The sequence below is a fragment of the Oreochromis aureus genome, linkage group 6, assembly GCF_013358895.1.
Source record: "Oreochromis aureus strain Israel breed Guangdong linkage group 6, ZZ_aureus, whole genome shotgun sequence".
Lineage (NCBI taxonomy): Eukaryota > Metazoa > Chordata > Actinopteri > Cichliformes > Cichlidae > Oreochromis > Oreochromis aureus.
This window is the reverse complement of record NC_052947.1, coordinates 26,921,920-26,940,647: the sequence shown is the minus strand read 5'-3', so window position 1 is coordinate 26,940,647 and position 18,728 is coordinate 26,921,920. Positions and strand designations below refer to the sequence as shown.

At 38.6% G+C, this 18,728-nt stretch overlaps 1 protein-coding gene across 3 annotated transcripts in view; it reads right to left on the bottom strand.

Annotated features, from left to right (window-relative positions):
• Positions 1-18,728, bottom strand: part of LOC116310711 (alpha-1,6-mannosylglycoprotein 6-beta-N-acetylglucosaminyltransferase B-like) — a 118,312-nt gene that overhangs the window by 77,321 nt on the left and 22,263 nt on the right. For all 3 annotated transcript variants that reach the window (XM_039613051.1, XM_039613049.1, XM_039613050.1), the window contains one exon: positions 2,830-2,980. In XM_039613051.1, coding sequence (XP_039468985.1) covers positions 2,830-2,933 — 104 coding nt within the window. In that variant the 5' untranslated portion in view covers positions 2,934-2,980. The remainder of the gene's footprint in view (positions 1-2,829; positions 2,981-18,728) is intronic.

Here is an 18,728-nt window from a genome sequence, read left to right as displayed (position 1 = left end):
GCTCTACTTATACAAAAATAATATTGGGACATACAGTGAAACCACCAAAACCTACAAAAATACCATCTGTAAACTTTTGGTCATACTGCCCAACACTACGTGGAGATGCTATTTAACTCAGTACCAGACTGTGCCAGTACTACGGTAGTTTGAGGCCATCGCTTGATAAAGTATGACCACATTATCTCCAAAAAACAAAGATGTGATCCAAAACTATTGAACTATAACCTTGAAATTCTCAATATAAAGGTTAAACAGAATCAGGCAGCCTTGTTGGAATGAAATCCCCAGCATGAACTTATTGCTGGCACTGTGAAACAAGCTCTCACTACCACTGTACAGGGACCAAATAGCCTTTTCTTATGATTCAGTTATCCTAATTATGTATTTGTGAAGCATAATCACTTGTTACTACATTTTTAACTAATTTAGAGAGACCCTGCAGTACATCTATTCATTATTTAGCTGTGATGTTGTAAGCTGACAGCAATTCTAGTGCTCAAGGGCAAACTGGACTAAGTATTTAAAAGAGGATTGTGACACAGCATTGATTTCGGCTCACGTTTAAAAGCAATTACATCTTGCCCATAGTATATGTATCTATTCACCCCCTCAAAACAATGCCCTTCAGTAGAGTAATACATGAATACCATCCAACTTTGAGTCCCTGACAATATCCAGAGTTACACTCTCAGCAGGGTACTTCTCAGTAATGGCCTAGGAGTAGAACGGCTTCCTCCACATTAAACAGCCCATTACTAGACATTGATTGCAGTTAACACCAACGTCAGACTGTATTAATCGTTCCATTCTTCCGCTCGAGTGCCTCTGCACAGACCTGAACCTGAGTGCTTATCTGGGATCATTTAACAAGGTTTGAGGAAGTGAAGGGATTTCTGTCAGTGTGTATCACATCACTCCTGCTGAGTTTAGTCTGGCTGTTTGAAAATGAAAGTTGTAAATGAAGTGAATGTTATAGAAAGAGACAAATCAGATGTTTCAATGCTAACGGGGCAAAGAGGGGAGCAGTCTGATAAAAGCTAGAGCAGCAAGGTCATGCAAGACTTGTCTGTTTCCAGCAGTGATTTTGAGTTACCAGTCAGCAATTTCCACAAGTGGCTGTAGGAGGGGGAAAAGGGAGAGCAAGCACCTAAGAGCTAAACACAATATTGCAAGGAGTAAAAAAGAGAGAAGACAGAAGTCACAACTATAGTGGTGACAGGGAGATGCTGTACAGTGTGCATGATAATAAGTAACTCATCCTAGCAACTGCAAAGCCATGTGGACATACAAGGGAAGATGACCCTGGAGGGGAAATTGGTCAAATTTAAATCACAAAAGAGGATCTACAGTACCACGAAAAAGTCTGGGACCACTTGTTGTTTCTTTATATATTGCTAAAATATAAAGAAATGAAGAGGAAAATGGGACATAGTTGAAGTGAAAATATAAATGGAAATAAAGTATATAAGGCAAAAACACAGTTTATGTAAATCTATCGATCTTGAATTAAAGTATATGGTATGACCAGCATTATTCTTCAACACAGTCTGAACTCTCTCAGGCAAACTCTTATGTAATTTCTTTAAGTAGTCCTCAGGAATAGTTCTCCGGGTTTCTTGAAGGACATCCAAAGCTCTTCTTTGGATGCTGGCTTCCTTTTGTTCCATTCTGTCAACATGAACCCACAAGCTTCAATAATGTTGAGGCTCAGACTATGGAGAGGCTGATCCATGACTGACAGTGTTCCATTGTGTGTTTTTCTATACAGGTATGCCTTTTCTGCATCGGGAGTGTGTTTGGGAGGACTGTCATGCTGAAAAAGCCGTTGCCAGTCAGATGCTTCCTAGATGGTATTGCATGGCGGATCACAATCTGATTTTGTACTTTTCTGCATTCATAATTCCATCAATTTTGACACTTCCTATTTTATCCTCTATTTGTACAGTTTGAGACATTTTTCAAGGACACACTGCACACCATGCCAATATAGGCCCAAAGAGCTATTCATTTTCAGCTAATTGTAAGTAGTTTTCAGCTAATAGCTCTTTGGAAATCAACTGATTGGTATCTGTGCCTGTCAAATTGTGGAATATTTGGTATTTTTTGTACATTCAACTAAAAACATAGGAACAAATGACATGTTTTTGAGAAAGGCTGCTACTAATACGGTGCCTAAAAATACAATTTAAAATTGGTTCTTTTCAATGCTGGCTCATCCTTCGTATTAGTTGCTTTTTTATGCTTTAATGACGTTTAATGTCGTAGATCGGTGGTGAGTGGCTAAAATACAAAAAAGACCCTTCGTCTAAAAATGGTCAGATATAAGAATTAAACTGAGGATGAGTGAAAAACACTTTGAAGGGCCCTCAGAAAGCCTTTCAAAGTGTTGAAAGTGGTTACAACAAAGTCTGGCTCCTTGGAAGCAAAACATAAAGAAATGATGGGCGTCTCAAGACTGTTGCACAGTACTGTACTATATATTTTTTAATCTATTCCTCGAATTTCATATGTGCCACAGAGTATAAAACTCAGACTGATAACAGTGGTAACAGTGTTTTTATAGGAAGAAACCTTTGTATGTTGATTAATAAAACTGACAACATGGAGAATTTCTAATACACTTTTCTGTCCACTATATATCACTCTTGATATTTGCAGATGCAGTTTCCAAGACAAAAAACATAACATAAATCTGTATTTATTAATATATAATCACTATAAACATTTATGAAGGACATTACGTAGGAGAGGTGTTCTGAATAGAGTAAACTGTTAACACACAAGAACTGTAAGAAGAACTAAAAGAACTGAAAAAACATACTGTACCTGTTTATGGCAGAGCTGAGCTCATCCAGGCGCTTTGCGTCAGTGGTGGAGGTGTTGTCGAGTTTGGACAAACTGTCCATCCTTTTTAGAATCACCTCCAACATGTCGCTAATCTTCCTCAGCACACCACGTGACTCCACGCCTCCCAGCACTGAGTGGAAAGACAGACGTGAGACAGGAGATGAATGAAAGCTGGACAGTGAGTACATACGAAGCTTGCAGAACAGCACGCACATTAATCATGCAGCCTCCAGCTCTTCTGGCTCATCATACTGTAGCCGATTTTGGCTGTGTTCTTGTTTTGCACAACTGTCACGATGCACTTGACTACAATGAAGATCAAACGCAAAGTTCCTTCTGCTAAGTGGCAAACAATGCAAAAGTCCCCAAACAGATTTGTGCGAAGGATTTCCACTTAACTTCTGTATTGTGTGTAGGAGTTCTGCTACCTCAAAGCATTTAACAAACCTCAATATAATTTTTCTTTGCAAGGCTGTCAAGAAAACTACTTGTATAGTAATGAATTTTGCTTACAAGGAAGACTGTAATACAGAACGTCACCCATCTATGATCTTTGGTGTTGGTCGTGGCCAATACTCCAATAGGAAGAGATACAATTTAAGTTCCTATCCAAAGATAAATGAAGTCAAACACTGAACTTTTTGTGTGTCCCTATTTTTTGTGTGTGTTTCAGTTTTAAACCAACTCATTTATTGAATTAATTCCAACCCAGCAGGACTCAATAGTACCTCTAAATTAACTAACCAATGCTCATGAGTTGGATTAGACCCATCTTTGAAATCTCTCTTCCTTTTGATCTCAAATACAGGCCGATGAAATTTTGTCACAGGTGGGGTGCTCTCACGCTGCCAAAAATTGTTCCAGTGAAAGACTGCTAAATTACTCAAAACTGCACACGCATAATGGTTCCAGAATTTGGCACACACATGCACATACTATGAATCTATTGCGAGGCAATGTGATTTTATAAGTTTGACTTGCACAGTTATTGAAAATGTTCTGGCACCGAAAGCTCATCCTCACCTCACCATTTCAGCCTCATGAGAGCAGCTTCTCTTCATTCAGCCCGTGTGTTATTCTTCATCTTAAAGTCTAAAAGCCAACATTTTGATTATCTGTCTTTAACCTGCATATCTCCAACTTGATCTCTTCTCGTCTGTCTGCAGCAGTCCACATTACCCAGTGATGTATTCTGATCTCTCCTCATAAACTGGATTTTGCTCAGGTCAGAAAACCAGACACTCTGGAGTCTGATGTCTTAATGTAGACTTATCTTTATATCCTTTGATACCCTTTGATATAAAGATATGAGGGTGAGATGTCCACCAAGGCTATATGGAATATAAAAAGCCAGCAACTAATTATGCTGGGGCGCTCAGTCACTTTCTTTTTCTTGCATGTTCTTCTGTCTGTCTGTGTGAAATCCAAGAGGAGAAATCGAAAAGAGTGGCTGTGCACACAGTTGTGTGTGTGTGTGTGCAAAGATGAATACACTGGCCATCAGAGTTGAAAAGTGACTCATAACACAAAAGAGCACATACACAGTAGCAGAGACAGTGAGAAGAGAGACTGTACTCTGACTGCATAAAAAGGTTTACCACACCTCATTAGGATAATTACACTGACTCTGGCAGGGTCAAGAGTGCCTATGAATTCAGTCATAATGGACCAGAATGAGGAAGGTGACTGAAAGCATGAGACACAGATGGAAAGCTTTCTCGTTTAATTACTCTTCTCTACTCAGTGGATGTATTGCTCATCATTTTTACAGAAAAAGGTAATAGATAAATTATTCAGAGTGAAAACTATTGTCCCAGGAAATGGAAATTATTCCAGCAAGATTTATGTAACATCTTGGAAATACTTTATCTTTTGTTTAGCTGAATCATGAAATAAAAACAAATCACATACTTTACCTCATACTGATATATTACCTCATTTAAATCAGATAGGGACAAAGCAGTTGTCTCGCTTTCAACCCTATGAAGCAACCAACAGAGCAACATCTGGAAAATACAGATTTTATATCATGTTTTCCAAGCAAAAGTTTTAAAGTTTCATTTAATACCTACATATTACATAAATTGGACACTTAACCAAGACAATATGTCTTAAATCACCAGCGACCTTTCAGTTTATTTATTTATTTTAATTATGGGCATCTGCTTTCTTGCAAGTTTAGATTAAAACAATGGTGAAGAGATAAAAGATACCAACATGATGCTAAAATAAAACATGAAATAAAAACAGATTACAGCTAACAAACTTACAAACATAAATGACAAGTGAACACAAGGTTCAAAAGCAAACGATGCGGCGAAAAGTAGCAATTTATCATTTTTGGAGGGGTCAACAGGAAACATATCTGATGTAAGGTCGATGGTTATATGAGGCAAACATAGGTAGCGGTGACTGTGACATATACCGTACCTTCAGTTGAAAATTAAAACTTGTTTTTCAAAAGTTTGGTAACGTAAACTGATCCAGTCCATATTTTGGTCACATCAGTTAGAATTGTAATAAATAGAGTCCATAAGATATCCCACAAAGAAATCTGTCCACCATCATCAACAGAGTTTTGGTAACCATACGGTGGTAACAACCTTAGAGCATGTAGCTTGGGACAGCAGGAACACAAAGGTCACAGTTTATTCTTCTAGCTTTCCATCAGGGTTTAATAGTGCCTATATTGACACCGCTAACACCTGGATTACACTGCCTGACCATTCTGTCAAACCCCATGTCTGCTGCTTGACAAGCAATTACAGCCAATAGGTGTCAGAGCCTAACATCTCCAGCACAAGGTCATTGTCTGCCTTGTTTTCCGCCACCAACTGCAGGAATCTTAAGTTCAATGAGTTATTGCCACAGTGACAGATGTATTCATCTGAAACTGACAGTGTCACGTCCTCTGCCTATGATAGATTGCTGTTTAACAGTTTGCGGCTTGGTCCTTCTGGTGACATCTTTGTGACTGGCTGATAATGGATGACAGCTATGTCAAGATTCGTATAAACTGAAGGAATAGTTATCCTGGTAAACTGAAAATTCATGACAAGGGTTAAACAAATGAGTGTTTGTTAATTTGAAAAAAATCCACAAAATGGCATTACTGGCAGAGCTTCATAAAGTGCATTTAGATCCAAACCACCTACTCTTTTATTAGTTTGGCTTGCCAAAATCTGGATTTGATGCTATTAATTAATAAAATACTATAGTATTTTATTAATTAATTAATATTAATATTTTAATTAATATTTTATTAGGGGAGTATGTATATTAGCAAAGAGTAGGGTATGTTACAATACATTTTTTTGACAGCTACAAGCTGCTGGGATGTTCAGCAGTGAGAAAATGGGAATGATTTAAACCTAAAGGTATAAAAGATCCAATAAGTTAATGACTGCATCTTTCACATGTTCCCATTGTCTAATGTTCATGTCAATTGAAGTCAGGGGGCTAATCGTTTAAATGACAACACTATCCCTGTAGCTTTATTACAGGGACGTTTAACATGTACGTCAAATGAAACCGTACACAAATCTCACTGCTGTACTACAGTATATAATAGCAAACAATGATATGTTATATGTAAGTCATGATCTTTGGGTTTGGTCAGTTTTAAAATTTAATGGTGTCAAAAAAAGGCCTAGAGAACACAGTGTCCTCTACAGAGAGGGAATTTAAAAGAAGAAGAAGATGAGCAACAGACAGTTATTACTTACTGCATTACTCAGTAAGGTTGTTATTTTAATTGTACTGTGGAGCCCCAGGACTTAAATTATATAACTTTTTTAAACAAGCAAAAAATAAACCAGAAAAATGGATATATTCCAACAAATTCTTTCTTGCAGCGGCGTCAAGTTGCCCATTTTTAGCTTCCATGTTCTGTTAAAGAAGGTAACGTGTGAGAAATGTTTAAGTGCCTAAATGAACATCTCAGAAGTGACAAGGGAAGCTTTATATAGTTTGTGTAGTTTACTGATTTTATACAGATACCTATACTGGTGTTCATTTGAATGAAAGTTTACATAATGTTGCTCTCTGTAATTGCAGTGTTTCTCCTTTTGTACAGCAGAACCCACACAGCAACAACTAGGCCTAGCTTCAATACTAGTTTTGATATCATTGGGCCACAAAATAAAATAAATAGATAAATAACAGTTAAAAAAAATAATTAGAGCAATATCAGTGATAACACTATTTTTACAGTGCCTTGCAAAAGTATTCGGCCCCCTTGAACTTTCCCACATTTTGTCACATTACAGCCACAAACATGAATCAATTTGATTGGAATTCCACGTGAAAGACCAATACAAAGTGGTGTACACGTGAGAAGTGGAACGGAAATCATACATGATTCCAAACATTTTTTACAAATAAATAACTGAAAAGTGGGGTGTGCGTAATTATTCAGCCCCCTGAGTCAATACTTTGTAGAATCACCTTTTGCTGCAATTACAGCTGCCAGTCTTTTAGGGTATGTCTCTACCAGCTTTGCACATCTAGAGACTGAAATCCTTGCCCATTCTTCTTTGCAAAACAGCTCCACAACTGCCCTGTGACGGCCTCAGAGGTTGTCTAAGAGAATATTGGGAGCAACAACACCATGAAGTCCAAAGAACACACCAGACAGGTCAGGGATAAAGTTATTGAGAAATTTAAAGCAGGCTTAGGCTACAAAAAGATTTCCCAAGCCTTGAACATCCCACGGAGCACTGTTCAAGCAATCATTCAGAAATGGAAGGAGTATGGTACAACTGTAAACCTACCAAGACAAGGCCATCCACCTAAACTCACAGGCCGAACAAGGAGAGCGCTGATCAGAAATGCAGCCAAGAGGCCCATGGTGACTCTGGACGAGCTGCAGAGATCTACAGCTCAGGTGGGGGAATCTGTCCATAGGACAACTATTAGTCGTGCACTGCACAAAGTTGGCCTTTATGGAAGAGTGGCAAGAAGAAAGCCATTGTTAACAGAAAACCATAAGAAGTCCTGTTTGCAGTTTGCCACAAGCCATGTGGGGACACAGCAAACATGTGGAAGAAGGTGCTCTGGTCAGATGAGACCAAAATGGAACTTTTGGCCAAAATGCAAAACGCTATGTGTGGTGGAAAACTAACACTGCACATCACTCTGAACACACCATCCCCACTGTCAAATACGGTGGTGGCAGCATCATACTCTGGGGGTGCTTCTCTTCAGCAGGGACAGGGAAGCTGGTCAGAGTTGATGGGAAGATGGATGGAGCCAAATACAGGGCAATCTTGGAAGAAAACCTCTTGGAGTCTGCAAAAGACTTGAGACTGGGGCGGAGGTTCACCTTCCAGCAGGACAACGACCCTAAACATAAAGCCAGGGCAACAATGGAATGGTTTAAAACAAAACATGACACATGACTGCACACCAACCTACAGCTCCAACCACCTTGTGAAGTTTGCGGACGACACAACGCTGGTGGGGCTCATCACCAAGGGCGATGAGACCCACTACAGGAAAGAGGTTGAGCTCCTGACCACGTGGTGCAGAGACAACAACCTCCTGCTAAATGTTAGCAAGACCAAGGAGGTTATTGTCAACTTCCAGAGAGACCACACCTGTCACCCCCATTGACCATCGACGGCGCTGCGTGGAGAGGGTGAGCAGCACCAAGTTCCTGGGGGTGCACATCAGTGAGGACCTCTCCTGGACCACCAACACAGCATCACTGGCCAAGAAAGCACAACAGCGCCTCTACTTCCTCGCGCAAACTCAAGCGGGCAAGTGCTCCACCACCCATCCTGACCACATTCTACAGAGGAACCATTGAAAGCATCCTTTCCAGCTGCATCACTGTGTGGGGCGGTAGCTGCACTGACTATAACAGAAAAGCTCTACAGCGCATTGTGAGAACAGCTGAGAGGATAGTTGGTGTACCACTCCCTCCCTGCAAGACATCTACACCACCCGCCTTACCCGCAAAGCCATCACAATTGTCAACGATGCAACCCACCCAAGCACTGTCTGTTCAGCCTCCTGCCCTCCGAAAAAGATACAGAAGTCTCCGCTCCCGCACTACCAGGCTCACCAACAGCTTCATCCACCAGGCTGTGAGACTGCTGAACTCTCTCCCTCCCGGCTCCCAGCCAGCAGAACCACCAGACTGGCAGGAGTATAGGAAGACAGACTGGACCCCCCACACACACACACACACAACAACAAGGAAACACTCTCCACATTCCTGACTGGAAACGACTACCTCTGCATTACAATTGCACACACCTGCTGCTATATATTTTTAGTATTTTCTTTAGCACTATTTATATTATTTATATTACTATTACTGCTGCTACAGTCTTATGCTGCATTAAAACAAAAACACTTACCAACCACAACCTGGGACTACGTCAAGTAGACAAGTACACTACTTTCCAGGGCGCACTGTGGAACACTTTATTATATGTTATGTGTAGGTCCTGTCTTGTCACATCCTGTATGTACCTAAATGTTGTGCATCTGCACTTTATTGTTGTCTCTGTCTACGCATGGGACAGTGTGAAACGTAATTTCAATTCCTTTGTATGGCAAGTACATCTGAAGAAATTGACAAATAAAACTGACTTTGACTTTGATGTGTTAGAATGGCCCAGTCAAAGTCCAGATCTAAATCCAATCGAGAATCTGTGGCAAGATCTGAAAACTGCTGTTCACAAATGCTGCCCATCTAATCTGACTGAGCTGGAGCTGTTTTGCAAAGAAGAATGGGCAAGAATTTCAGTCTCTAGATGTACAAAGCTGGTAGAGACAGACCCTAAAAGACTGGCAGCTGTAATTGCAGCAAAAGGTGGTTCTACAAAGTATTGACTCAGGGGGCTGAATAATTACGCACACCCCACTTTTCAGTTATTTATTTGTAAAAAATGTTTGGAATCATGTATGATTTCCGTTCCACTTCTCACGTGTACACCACTTTGTATTGGTCTTTCACGCGGAATTCCAATAAAATTGATTCATGTTTGTGGCTGTAATGTGACAAAATGTGGAAAAGTTCAAGGGGGCCGAATACTTTTGCAAGCCACTGTAAGTTGACTGATACAATGCAAGAATTAAATATTAACATAAGGTGTATATAACACAAATATTGTAAGATTAGATGTGTGTGCTGTGATGCCTCCTTATTTATTACATCTATTTTAAGGGTACAGGCTGTGAGGACTGATAGTGTTTCCTGACTAGCTCCCACAATAATGTTATTGTTTTATTATTATCCATAGCTGTTAGCTGCTACTTTAATGATAAGACTTTAACAATAGTAGATGAGTAATCTAGCTATCGGATAAAGGTATCTTTAGTCACTCCCTTGTTTCCACATGAGTTGAAGTGGATGGATCTTCATGTTTGATTTGACAAAGATTTTATACAGGAAACACGTCCGGATACAACCCTCCCTATTATCCCGAGACTGGGACCGGTACTAGGACTAGCTTGTGACACCCCTGAGGCTGGGTTTGTGGCTGCGGTTAACACTGAAGTACGTAAACATTTACAATTGTCTCTGGTGAGTAGAAATCAAATGTCTAGACGAGCTGTAATATGAGACTCCAAAGAGAATACTGAATTTAATATAAGTGAGATAAAAATAAAGCCATAGTATATGTTTTTGAAGGTAATTAAAGTAATAGAAAGTGTCAGATAATACAAAATATTAGTGATTTTAAATGATTTTCCTTCATCAAATTTTTTCATGTTACTAACATAAAATTACATTTCGCCCAGGCAAAATGGCAATTATGACTCTACAATATTGCATTTACAAATCCCAGAGGTATGATTTTCAGCACCAAAAAATTAAACTGACTGCAATCTGCTATGTTTTAGTGATGTGATGGTTGGGTGTAACACACAATTTAACACACTTGGTTATGTGAGTTCACATAGGCAATGTATACACAAATGTCCTGGAGACACATGAACATAAATTTGTGTGCATAAGCTATGACGTGTGCCAAAACAGGATGATGTTTTGATTGGCTTGGGGGTGTGTTTGCATATTCATGAGAAGAAAACCATTTGTGGTTTGATGAATGCTCACAGAAGGGGCTTCTGCATAGGAGTTGACACAGCTAAATTAACTGGAGACCAGTGTAATTTTGTCACAGGCACGCATGCCCACACCAGTGCACACACAAGAACTTTAAGACTTTAAACATCACATGAAAATCCACCTTGAAACAAAATGCATATTATATCAGAACATTAAGACTTGAATTAACGATGACACATGGAGCATTTAAAGGGATGGTTCCTCAGTGCTTAATAACGTTGTGGGCTCATAAGTGTTTTGTGTGAGATATTCCATCCCACTGAGTATAATTTGAAAGCAGGGTTTCCAGCTGTGATTCAGAAAATGCAGTTACATCCAAGTAACATCATGGGTGATGTCACCGTGTCCTGCCTGTTGTTTCCCATTATTCACTGTCAGCATCCCTATTTTAATCCACAAGCTTACCAGGGCCCAAGCCTTGACAACATGAAGAAGGAAAAAAATACCAAGGTACCTCGGTTATTACTACTGTCAGCCTAAATAAATACTAGAGTTGCACTAAAATACACTGTTTTTGCACTCTATGCAGCCTACACAGCTGCAAAGTGTAAAAGCAAAGCCAATTCAGTGATATACTGATGTTGGGGGACCCAAAACTCAGCCTTGATTTTCTGGTCCAGTATCAGTCTTGAGAGGACATCATCACCACTGTGCGATAGAGCTGCACAGACTAAGACTTGTACTGTACTAATCAAATACAGATCTAATGCATGCAATGCACATACATATTAATGCGCGTATGATGGATATTCATCTGCACATAGTCTTGCATCACCCGACTCCTCCAACTTGATCTTACTTCTCCCTAACTATTGTTCTTCTTCATCATCTTCCCCATCAGCTTTTCTGTTTCCCCGTTAATCGTATTCCTTAATTAATTCTTCATTCCGAATGTCCAGCTTTACAAACTCCAGTAAAACTCCTCTCTCGTTCCTCAGAAAGCAGACAGACAGTCGGGTTTAATATCCCGCTACCACTCCAATCTCCAGTACATCTCCTCTCCTCATTTCCACACCCGCATTCAATTACTACAAATTACATGCAATTTAATTATTATGGTGCAGCAGATCTACTGTTCATTAGCTAAAGAACATGAGGTCTTTGTGAAAAGAGTGGAATGAGCGGAATTTGTGTTTCTGTTTTTTTTTTTTTTTTTTCCCAGCACAATGCAAATGAAGTAAAGGGTGAGAGCAGGGCTTAGCCAAAAGAAAATGCACCAAATGAAGCATGAATGAAGTGAAATATTGCACTAGAGTAAACACAGTGAATACCAATGATCTAAAAGACAATTTAATAAGATGTAAGACCAGAAATGATGGTATGATCAATAAGCTATTTTGTGGCCTACAGTAAAAACAACCCCAAAAGAATAGAACTTAATGGAAGCAAATCAGTTGGCGGCTAATTCTGCTACAGCTTAATTCCGTCTCTTCTTCCGCTGAACTTTTGAAATATTTATTGTTCATTTAGTTTTGACATTTTCCCCACCATTTATCCAGTGATGTCAAGGCAAATTGGATTTTATGAAACTAGATGGGACAGATGAGAGGATATTAGAAGCTACAAAGAAAGAAAGACTATTACAGTGTCTATTATCAATGACACTTTCTGTCACTTCACTTTTGAGTACTTCTCTATTTTAGCAATCAGTGAGTTGATGAAGAAAGACCCGAGTATAGCTGCAATGGCTATTATTGTCTTAGCAGTTCAACTTCACTTGTCCCCTCATCCTCTTTCCTCTCTTATTTCTTTCTCACTTGTAATTCCTCTAAGCTGATGGTTTATTTGATTTGCATTTTGTTGGACATTATCTGTCACGTTAGTATTTTTTGTTCTTTTCCCCTTTGGAACATGTTTTTGAATTCTTTGTCTATATTTTCATTCTCTCTAAGCTCTTAAAATTCCCCTTGTTTCCTTTTTCTCATCTTGATTTATCATAGTTTATATTAGGATGATGACATTGGATGAAAAACGAGGATGCTTTCAGACATACACACACAAGAGGCACACATCCAAACAAAGCACTTGAGACAGACGAAAAATATATATGTATTTGAACAGAGACCAACTTGAATGCAGTATGAAAGGCTAATCTGTTGACAAGTGCAGTATTTCAGTGCATGTGGGTGTATTTGTTTCTTTGCAAAACTGGAATGAAATGGGCTGATAAGATTTGTTTCCACAGAACATCATTTCAAATGGGTTATAAAAAATGATTTTTTTCATCAGATAGTATTATTCTTTTGGGAATTACACATAAGAAATGCACTGTCAGTCTGTTTCACTGAAGGGTGACATTGTTGAGTGATGATCTCCTTTTTGGTTGAAAACACCATATACTAGCAGAGTCACTGAGTATTTGGAGAGCTACTGTTATTGTTTGTTACTAAAGCTGTATGCTTCATTTCCTTCAATGTTACATTTTAAACCTGATGCTACATTAAAGTGCTTAGTCTCAGCTTTAATTGGAGTAGGTTTAGTATTGAAACATGTTCAGATACAACTCTGTGAAGCTGTAGGGCTTTAAAAGTTTTATGAGTCATAATGTCTCATTTTTTGTGTGAAGCTAGTGATCAACCCTTAGTATCTTCTCTACTTCTGTGATGCTCTCTTGACTCCTCACTGCAGCCACTTGCAGCTGTTGCTTGTTGTCAGGTTTCTCTGCCTTTACTTTGGTCTTTAGTGACTGGAATGCAGCTCAGATGATTGAGATCTGGCAGTCAACTCGACCAGCTGAGATATATTCATATTTTATATACAAAGATTTAAACTTTTTCCTTGCTATAGCTGCAGCGGTGGAATTAGAATACCAGGCTGAGACCATCAGACTCTGTGTCTTCTTGTTATTTTGTGTTGTGTGTTGTTTTTTTTTTTTTGTGGATACATCTTGCTGAGATGACTTTCATAGACAAGTATACTGTGAGGATTCACATAGGCTTTTATTTTTTTAACACTGTGCTTAACTTCTTATTGGGTTTAACGGCTGATTGGGTGAGGTGGTCCCCTGGCTGTGTTTAGCGTTGTTGTCCTTTTGAATAATAAAATATTCATCAGTCACACTGTAGTTTTTTTATTTTTGTTTCCAAAATATAACAGAATACACTGCTCACAGTAAAACTGACAGACACTGGCCATAAAAAAGACTATTAGTACATTTTTTTCAGGAAGTCATGTACCTCTTATCAGCCCTTCAATTTGTGCTCCAAAAGTTTTAAAAGCAGTGACATGAATGCTTCTGAAATGTGGAACATATTGGTGTCTGTATTCGTGCATTCTTGTTCTAATCCTTCAGAAAAAAAGCAACTCTCAAAAAAACAAACAAACCACAGTTTGTTGTATTTGAAAGTACAAGCGAGCACATATTCATGTGCTATCCCGAGAAGCTTGACAGACACAAGCCATGACCCTCATTACCATTTCCACCACTCACTGAAGTCACGGTCTCTCCTGTTTACTTTCACTATTTTCAGCACAGCTTTGCCGTTCAGAGCAGACAGGCATACGGCTGCAGGGGTTGCTTCTCACCACAGCCACGAGAATTTATGTTAGCGTGACTGGAAGATATGGAGTGCTTGAGCTTAAACAGTGTGTATGTGGGAGCTTCAGATGTTGGTGTGCAGGAACTACGAAATATCTGTGACATGACGTTTTTGCTTTTGTGAGTGACTAAGCTGGCATATTCGTGCCTGAGTGTGCAAATATAGTCAACCATGCATTCGACAGTAGATCGTAATGACAGATTTCTTGGAAAAGAGCAGCAGAAAAGAGAAAATAACAGGTAAAAGACATATCTGCTTGCTGATGAGCGTGTTTGCCTACCTGCACATTCAAATAATGTGAGAAAATCGGCATGCTGCTGACATCAGAATAGTTATATAAAGTATGCACGACTATAATCTCGTATATTCATATGTTAAGTACTGTATAATGTATAATGTAATGTAAGAGCTGGTGAAATTTTGGAAGTGTCACCAGCAAAATAAATAGTTGGCAAATAATTATAAGTATCTCAAAATATGTACTGTATAAACTGTAATACACTGTAAATCCATAGATAGATGTATAGATATAGATATATAGATATCTATCTCTACCTCTATCTCTCTCTCTATATCTATCTCTACCTCTATCTCTCTCTCTATATCTATCTCTACCTCTATCTCTCTATTTATGGATTTACAGTCTTAGTTATACAAATCAAATAGGATATTTCTAAAATAATTCTGCAACTTCTTGTAAAGAATTCCATTACTGTGTTCCCTATGCAAGATGTAGTGACAGCACGGGGGTTTGCACACTTAAAAGACTATGGAAGCTCTTACTTAATTTAATTAACTCAGACTTAATTTTGTGCCCCATTACTTTTGCCGTAGCCACATTATGACACTATGACTTATTAAGGGATTATATGCCTCTTAATAACCCGTACAGTACGAATGAGAAGAATATTCACAGCATATGTACATGTGGACAACTGGCTGGTTTAAAGCAGACAAAAAAAATCTATCCTTGAAATTTAAGTTTATTTGCCTTGCATGGTAGCTAACCTAGCTCATCAAAGAAGAAAACAGATATCAACTTTTTGTAACCATAAAATGAACATTTCATGAGTTTTCTCAGAATACATAAAAGGTGCTAATGTTTGGGTTATACCTAGTGCAATATTATTTTGCACATGCATAAGATGATCTCCTGCCCTAGGCAGTAACTGTACGTTCTTTGCCTTGCCATTATCTTTCAGTACATCACTTCAAGGCCTCCCATCAATCTACATCACAATGAAACATGGTTGCACTGCAGGCCTGAGGGAAGGATAAGGGACAGATGAAAGAGAACGAAAAAGACAGCAGAAAATTGGTTTAAGAGAAGGGGATTTTAATGGCCATCCATTGGTATTTGAGAAATAACATCATATATGCCAGAGGACAATGGCAGATTTAATGTTGTCATACAGTCAAAGCAAAGACAGCATCAATATAAAAGACATAGAAATTATCTGTAAAACTGACATTGATGGAAACTTTCCTAAAACTTTTCACATTTTATATTTTATCTATCTATCTATCTATCTAGCTAGTGCTTTCTGGCTTTTCATTTATTTATTTTTTGTACTTTCTAAAGATACACTATGCTGCAAGCAGGTGACGAGGCTTTCTCCTGACTAAGAGGACAGTGATTCATTTTCAGCTTCATCCTAGTTGTTTCCCTACCTTCTACTCTCCATGCATTTACTTAGTCTGAACAATGAGTACTGAATTTCTTAAGATCAACTTATCATGTGACCCCTCAGTAATCTTTGTATCCTTTTTCCTCAATTTTCTCCAGCTCCTTCACTTTCAATTGCTCCTCATTTTCGCCTCACTATTACTTTTTCATACTTTCCCTTCTGGCATCTCACACTGCTTCTTCCCCTTGAATCTCATCTAATAGCATCTACCTCAGGTCTCTCTGTGGACCTATAATGTTTGCCTCTAATTCAGCCTTCAGCAGATAAATTAGCATCTGTCAAGGCTTTGCTCTGTGCTGGGAGCTTTGGCAGAAGCTGCTCTCTTTTTTGCATAATGGCACACTCCAGAGCCCTGGCACATTCACTCATCCTGTTATTTACTCTGACTCACAGGTAATGAAGCAGGGGACTGGTGAAACTGTGTGTGAGAGAGGAACGACAAGACCACGCTTGGAGCCAGAATGGACATCTGGCCTTGTGATACTGGGAGGATGACTTGCAAACTGGGGATATACAAATGTTTACAGTAGAACTAAACAGCTGGGCTGGAGGCAGATTAGATGCACACTGCAAAAAGTTTTTAGCTGAAGGCTAAGCCAATGACTGTGCTACAGTACTGAAATACAACCCCAATTCCGAAAAAGATGGGATGCTGTGTAAAATCTAGATAAAAAAAAGAATACAATGATTTTCAAATTTCATAAACTCATATTTTTGTAAGAAATTTATTATTTCATCAAAAATATTAGCTCATTTTGAATTTGATGTCAGCAAAACATCAAAAGAAAATGAGACAGGGGCAGCAATGTTGGAAAAGTAATTGGTACTAAAAAGAAAAACCAGGAGGAACATCTCGCAGCTAAGTAGATTAACTGGCAACAGGTCAGTGTCATTGCTGGGTATAAGACTACAGGACTTTGAATCTCTTATCGTCTACATTACATAATATTATCAAAAAAAAATCGGTGAATCTGAAGAAACGTCTGAACGCAAGGGCCAATGTCAAAAAGAAAAAAGAAAAAAACCCCACAAAACAATATTACAATATTAGATGCCAGTCATCTTTGGGTCCTCAGGTTGCATTGCATTAAAAACAGGCTCAATTCTGTCATTCAGGAACACTTCCAGAAGTCATTATCTATGAACACAGTTCACTGTGTCCACAAATGCAGGTTAAGTCCCTATCGTGCAACGAAGGAGTACAAGTGAAGCAAATGTGCCTTTATCTGGGCCAAAGCTCATTTAAAAGGCACTTTGGTTAGACAAATAGAAGTTTGAAATTCATTTTGGAAAACATGGAAGATGCATCCTAAGGACTAAAGAGGAGAAGGACCATCTGGCTTGTTATTGATTCAAAAGTCTGCATCTCTGATGGTATGGGAGCGCATTAGTGCCTATGGAAGTGGCAACTTGTACATCTGGAAAGGCACCATCAGCCTTAAGGATTTTATGTTTTAATATACATGCAATATACATTCAGATGGCATCTTTTTCAGGAAAGACCTTGGGAAAACAATGCTTAACAAGACTAAAATTTTTTCAGTTGACCTTAAAAACCAGCTCCAACTCTCCAGTCACCATACTGATAAAGATCAAACAGTAGATAATAAAACCCTAAAATAAATAAATCTTTTTTGCTGGCTTATATCTTGTAAGTAACACATAGCTTTTCTGCATTGAAAAGCACATTTTTTGCTGAATTTGCTTTTTGCAAGTGTAAACTTGATCACCGACGGAATATTAAAACACTACACTTTTTTTCCTCAAGACATCCAAACCAGAAAACAAAGGGCACTGTTTAAATTTTCAGGAAACATGTCTAACAGCAGCTTGTTACTCTCAAAAGCTGCATTAAATAATTAAAGACTTTTATTACAATTTTATGCATCACTGACAGAACTCTAATCTTTTTCCACCTCATTCTGACAAACATTGTACCACATACGCATTCTTTTTTGCTAACTTACAATACATTAAGTTTCCTAAAATGCCATTTGTTCCTGTATGTGCTATAGTATTTAGATACTAATTCTTGTAAAAATCATATGGCAGCTTAGCTATATAGTCCAAACAATGTATTGAGTCCTTCTAAGGTGTACACAAAATCACAAAAGAATAGTTTATTGAATCAGATGTACAATTTGATAAACTGAATTAAAATCAAAATTGAAATTATATCTCTAAATGGTAGAATGAAACTTAGAGAGTGTAGTTAGGAAACTGGAAAGACTAAAAACCATATTTAAAAAAACCAGTGCCAAATGAATGGAAGAAACTAGGCCAACTGACAGAGGCGCTAATAGGTGTGTGTTCAAGTCGACTAAGACAAGACGTATCTCTGTTCAGTGTTGACAGTGTTGTGTAATCGGTAGTATGCTGTTGCATCTGCTTGCTCTGTCTCTGTCTCTCATGCACCCAAATACTCACAGAAATCAACACATACGTATACTAAAGCTCAGGCTCTGATTGGTCTCTCCTCCAGCTTAATCTGACAGTCCTGTCAGCTTCAGTGAGCTTCTGTTTGCAGCTGTGGCTCTGTGGTCTCCCCTTAATTGCATTACCTTTCAT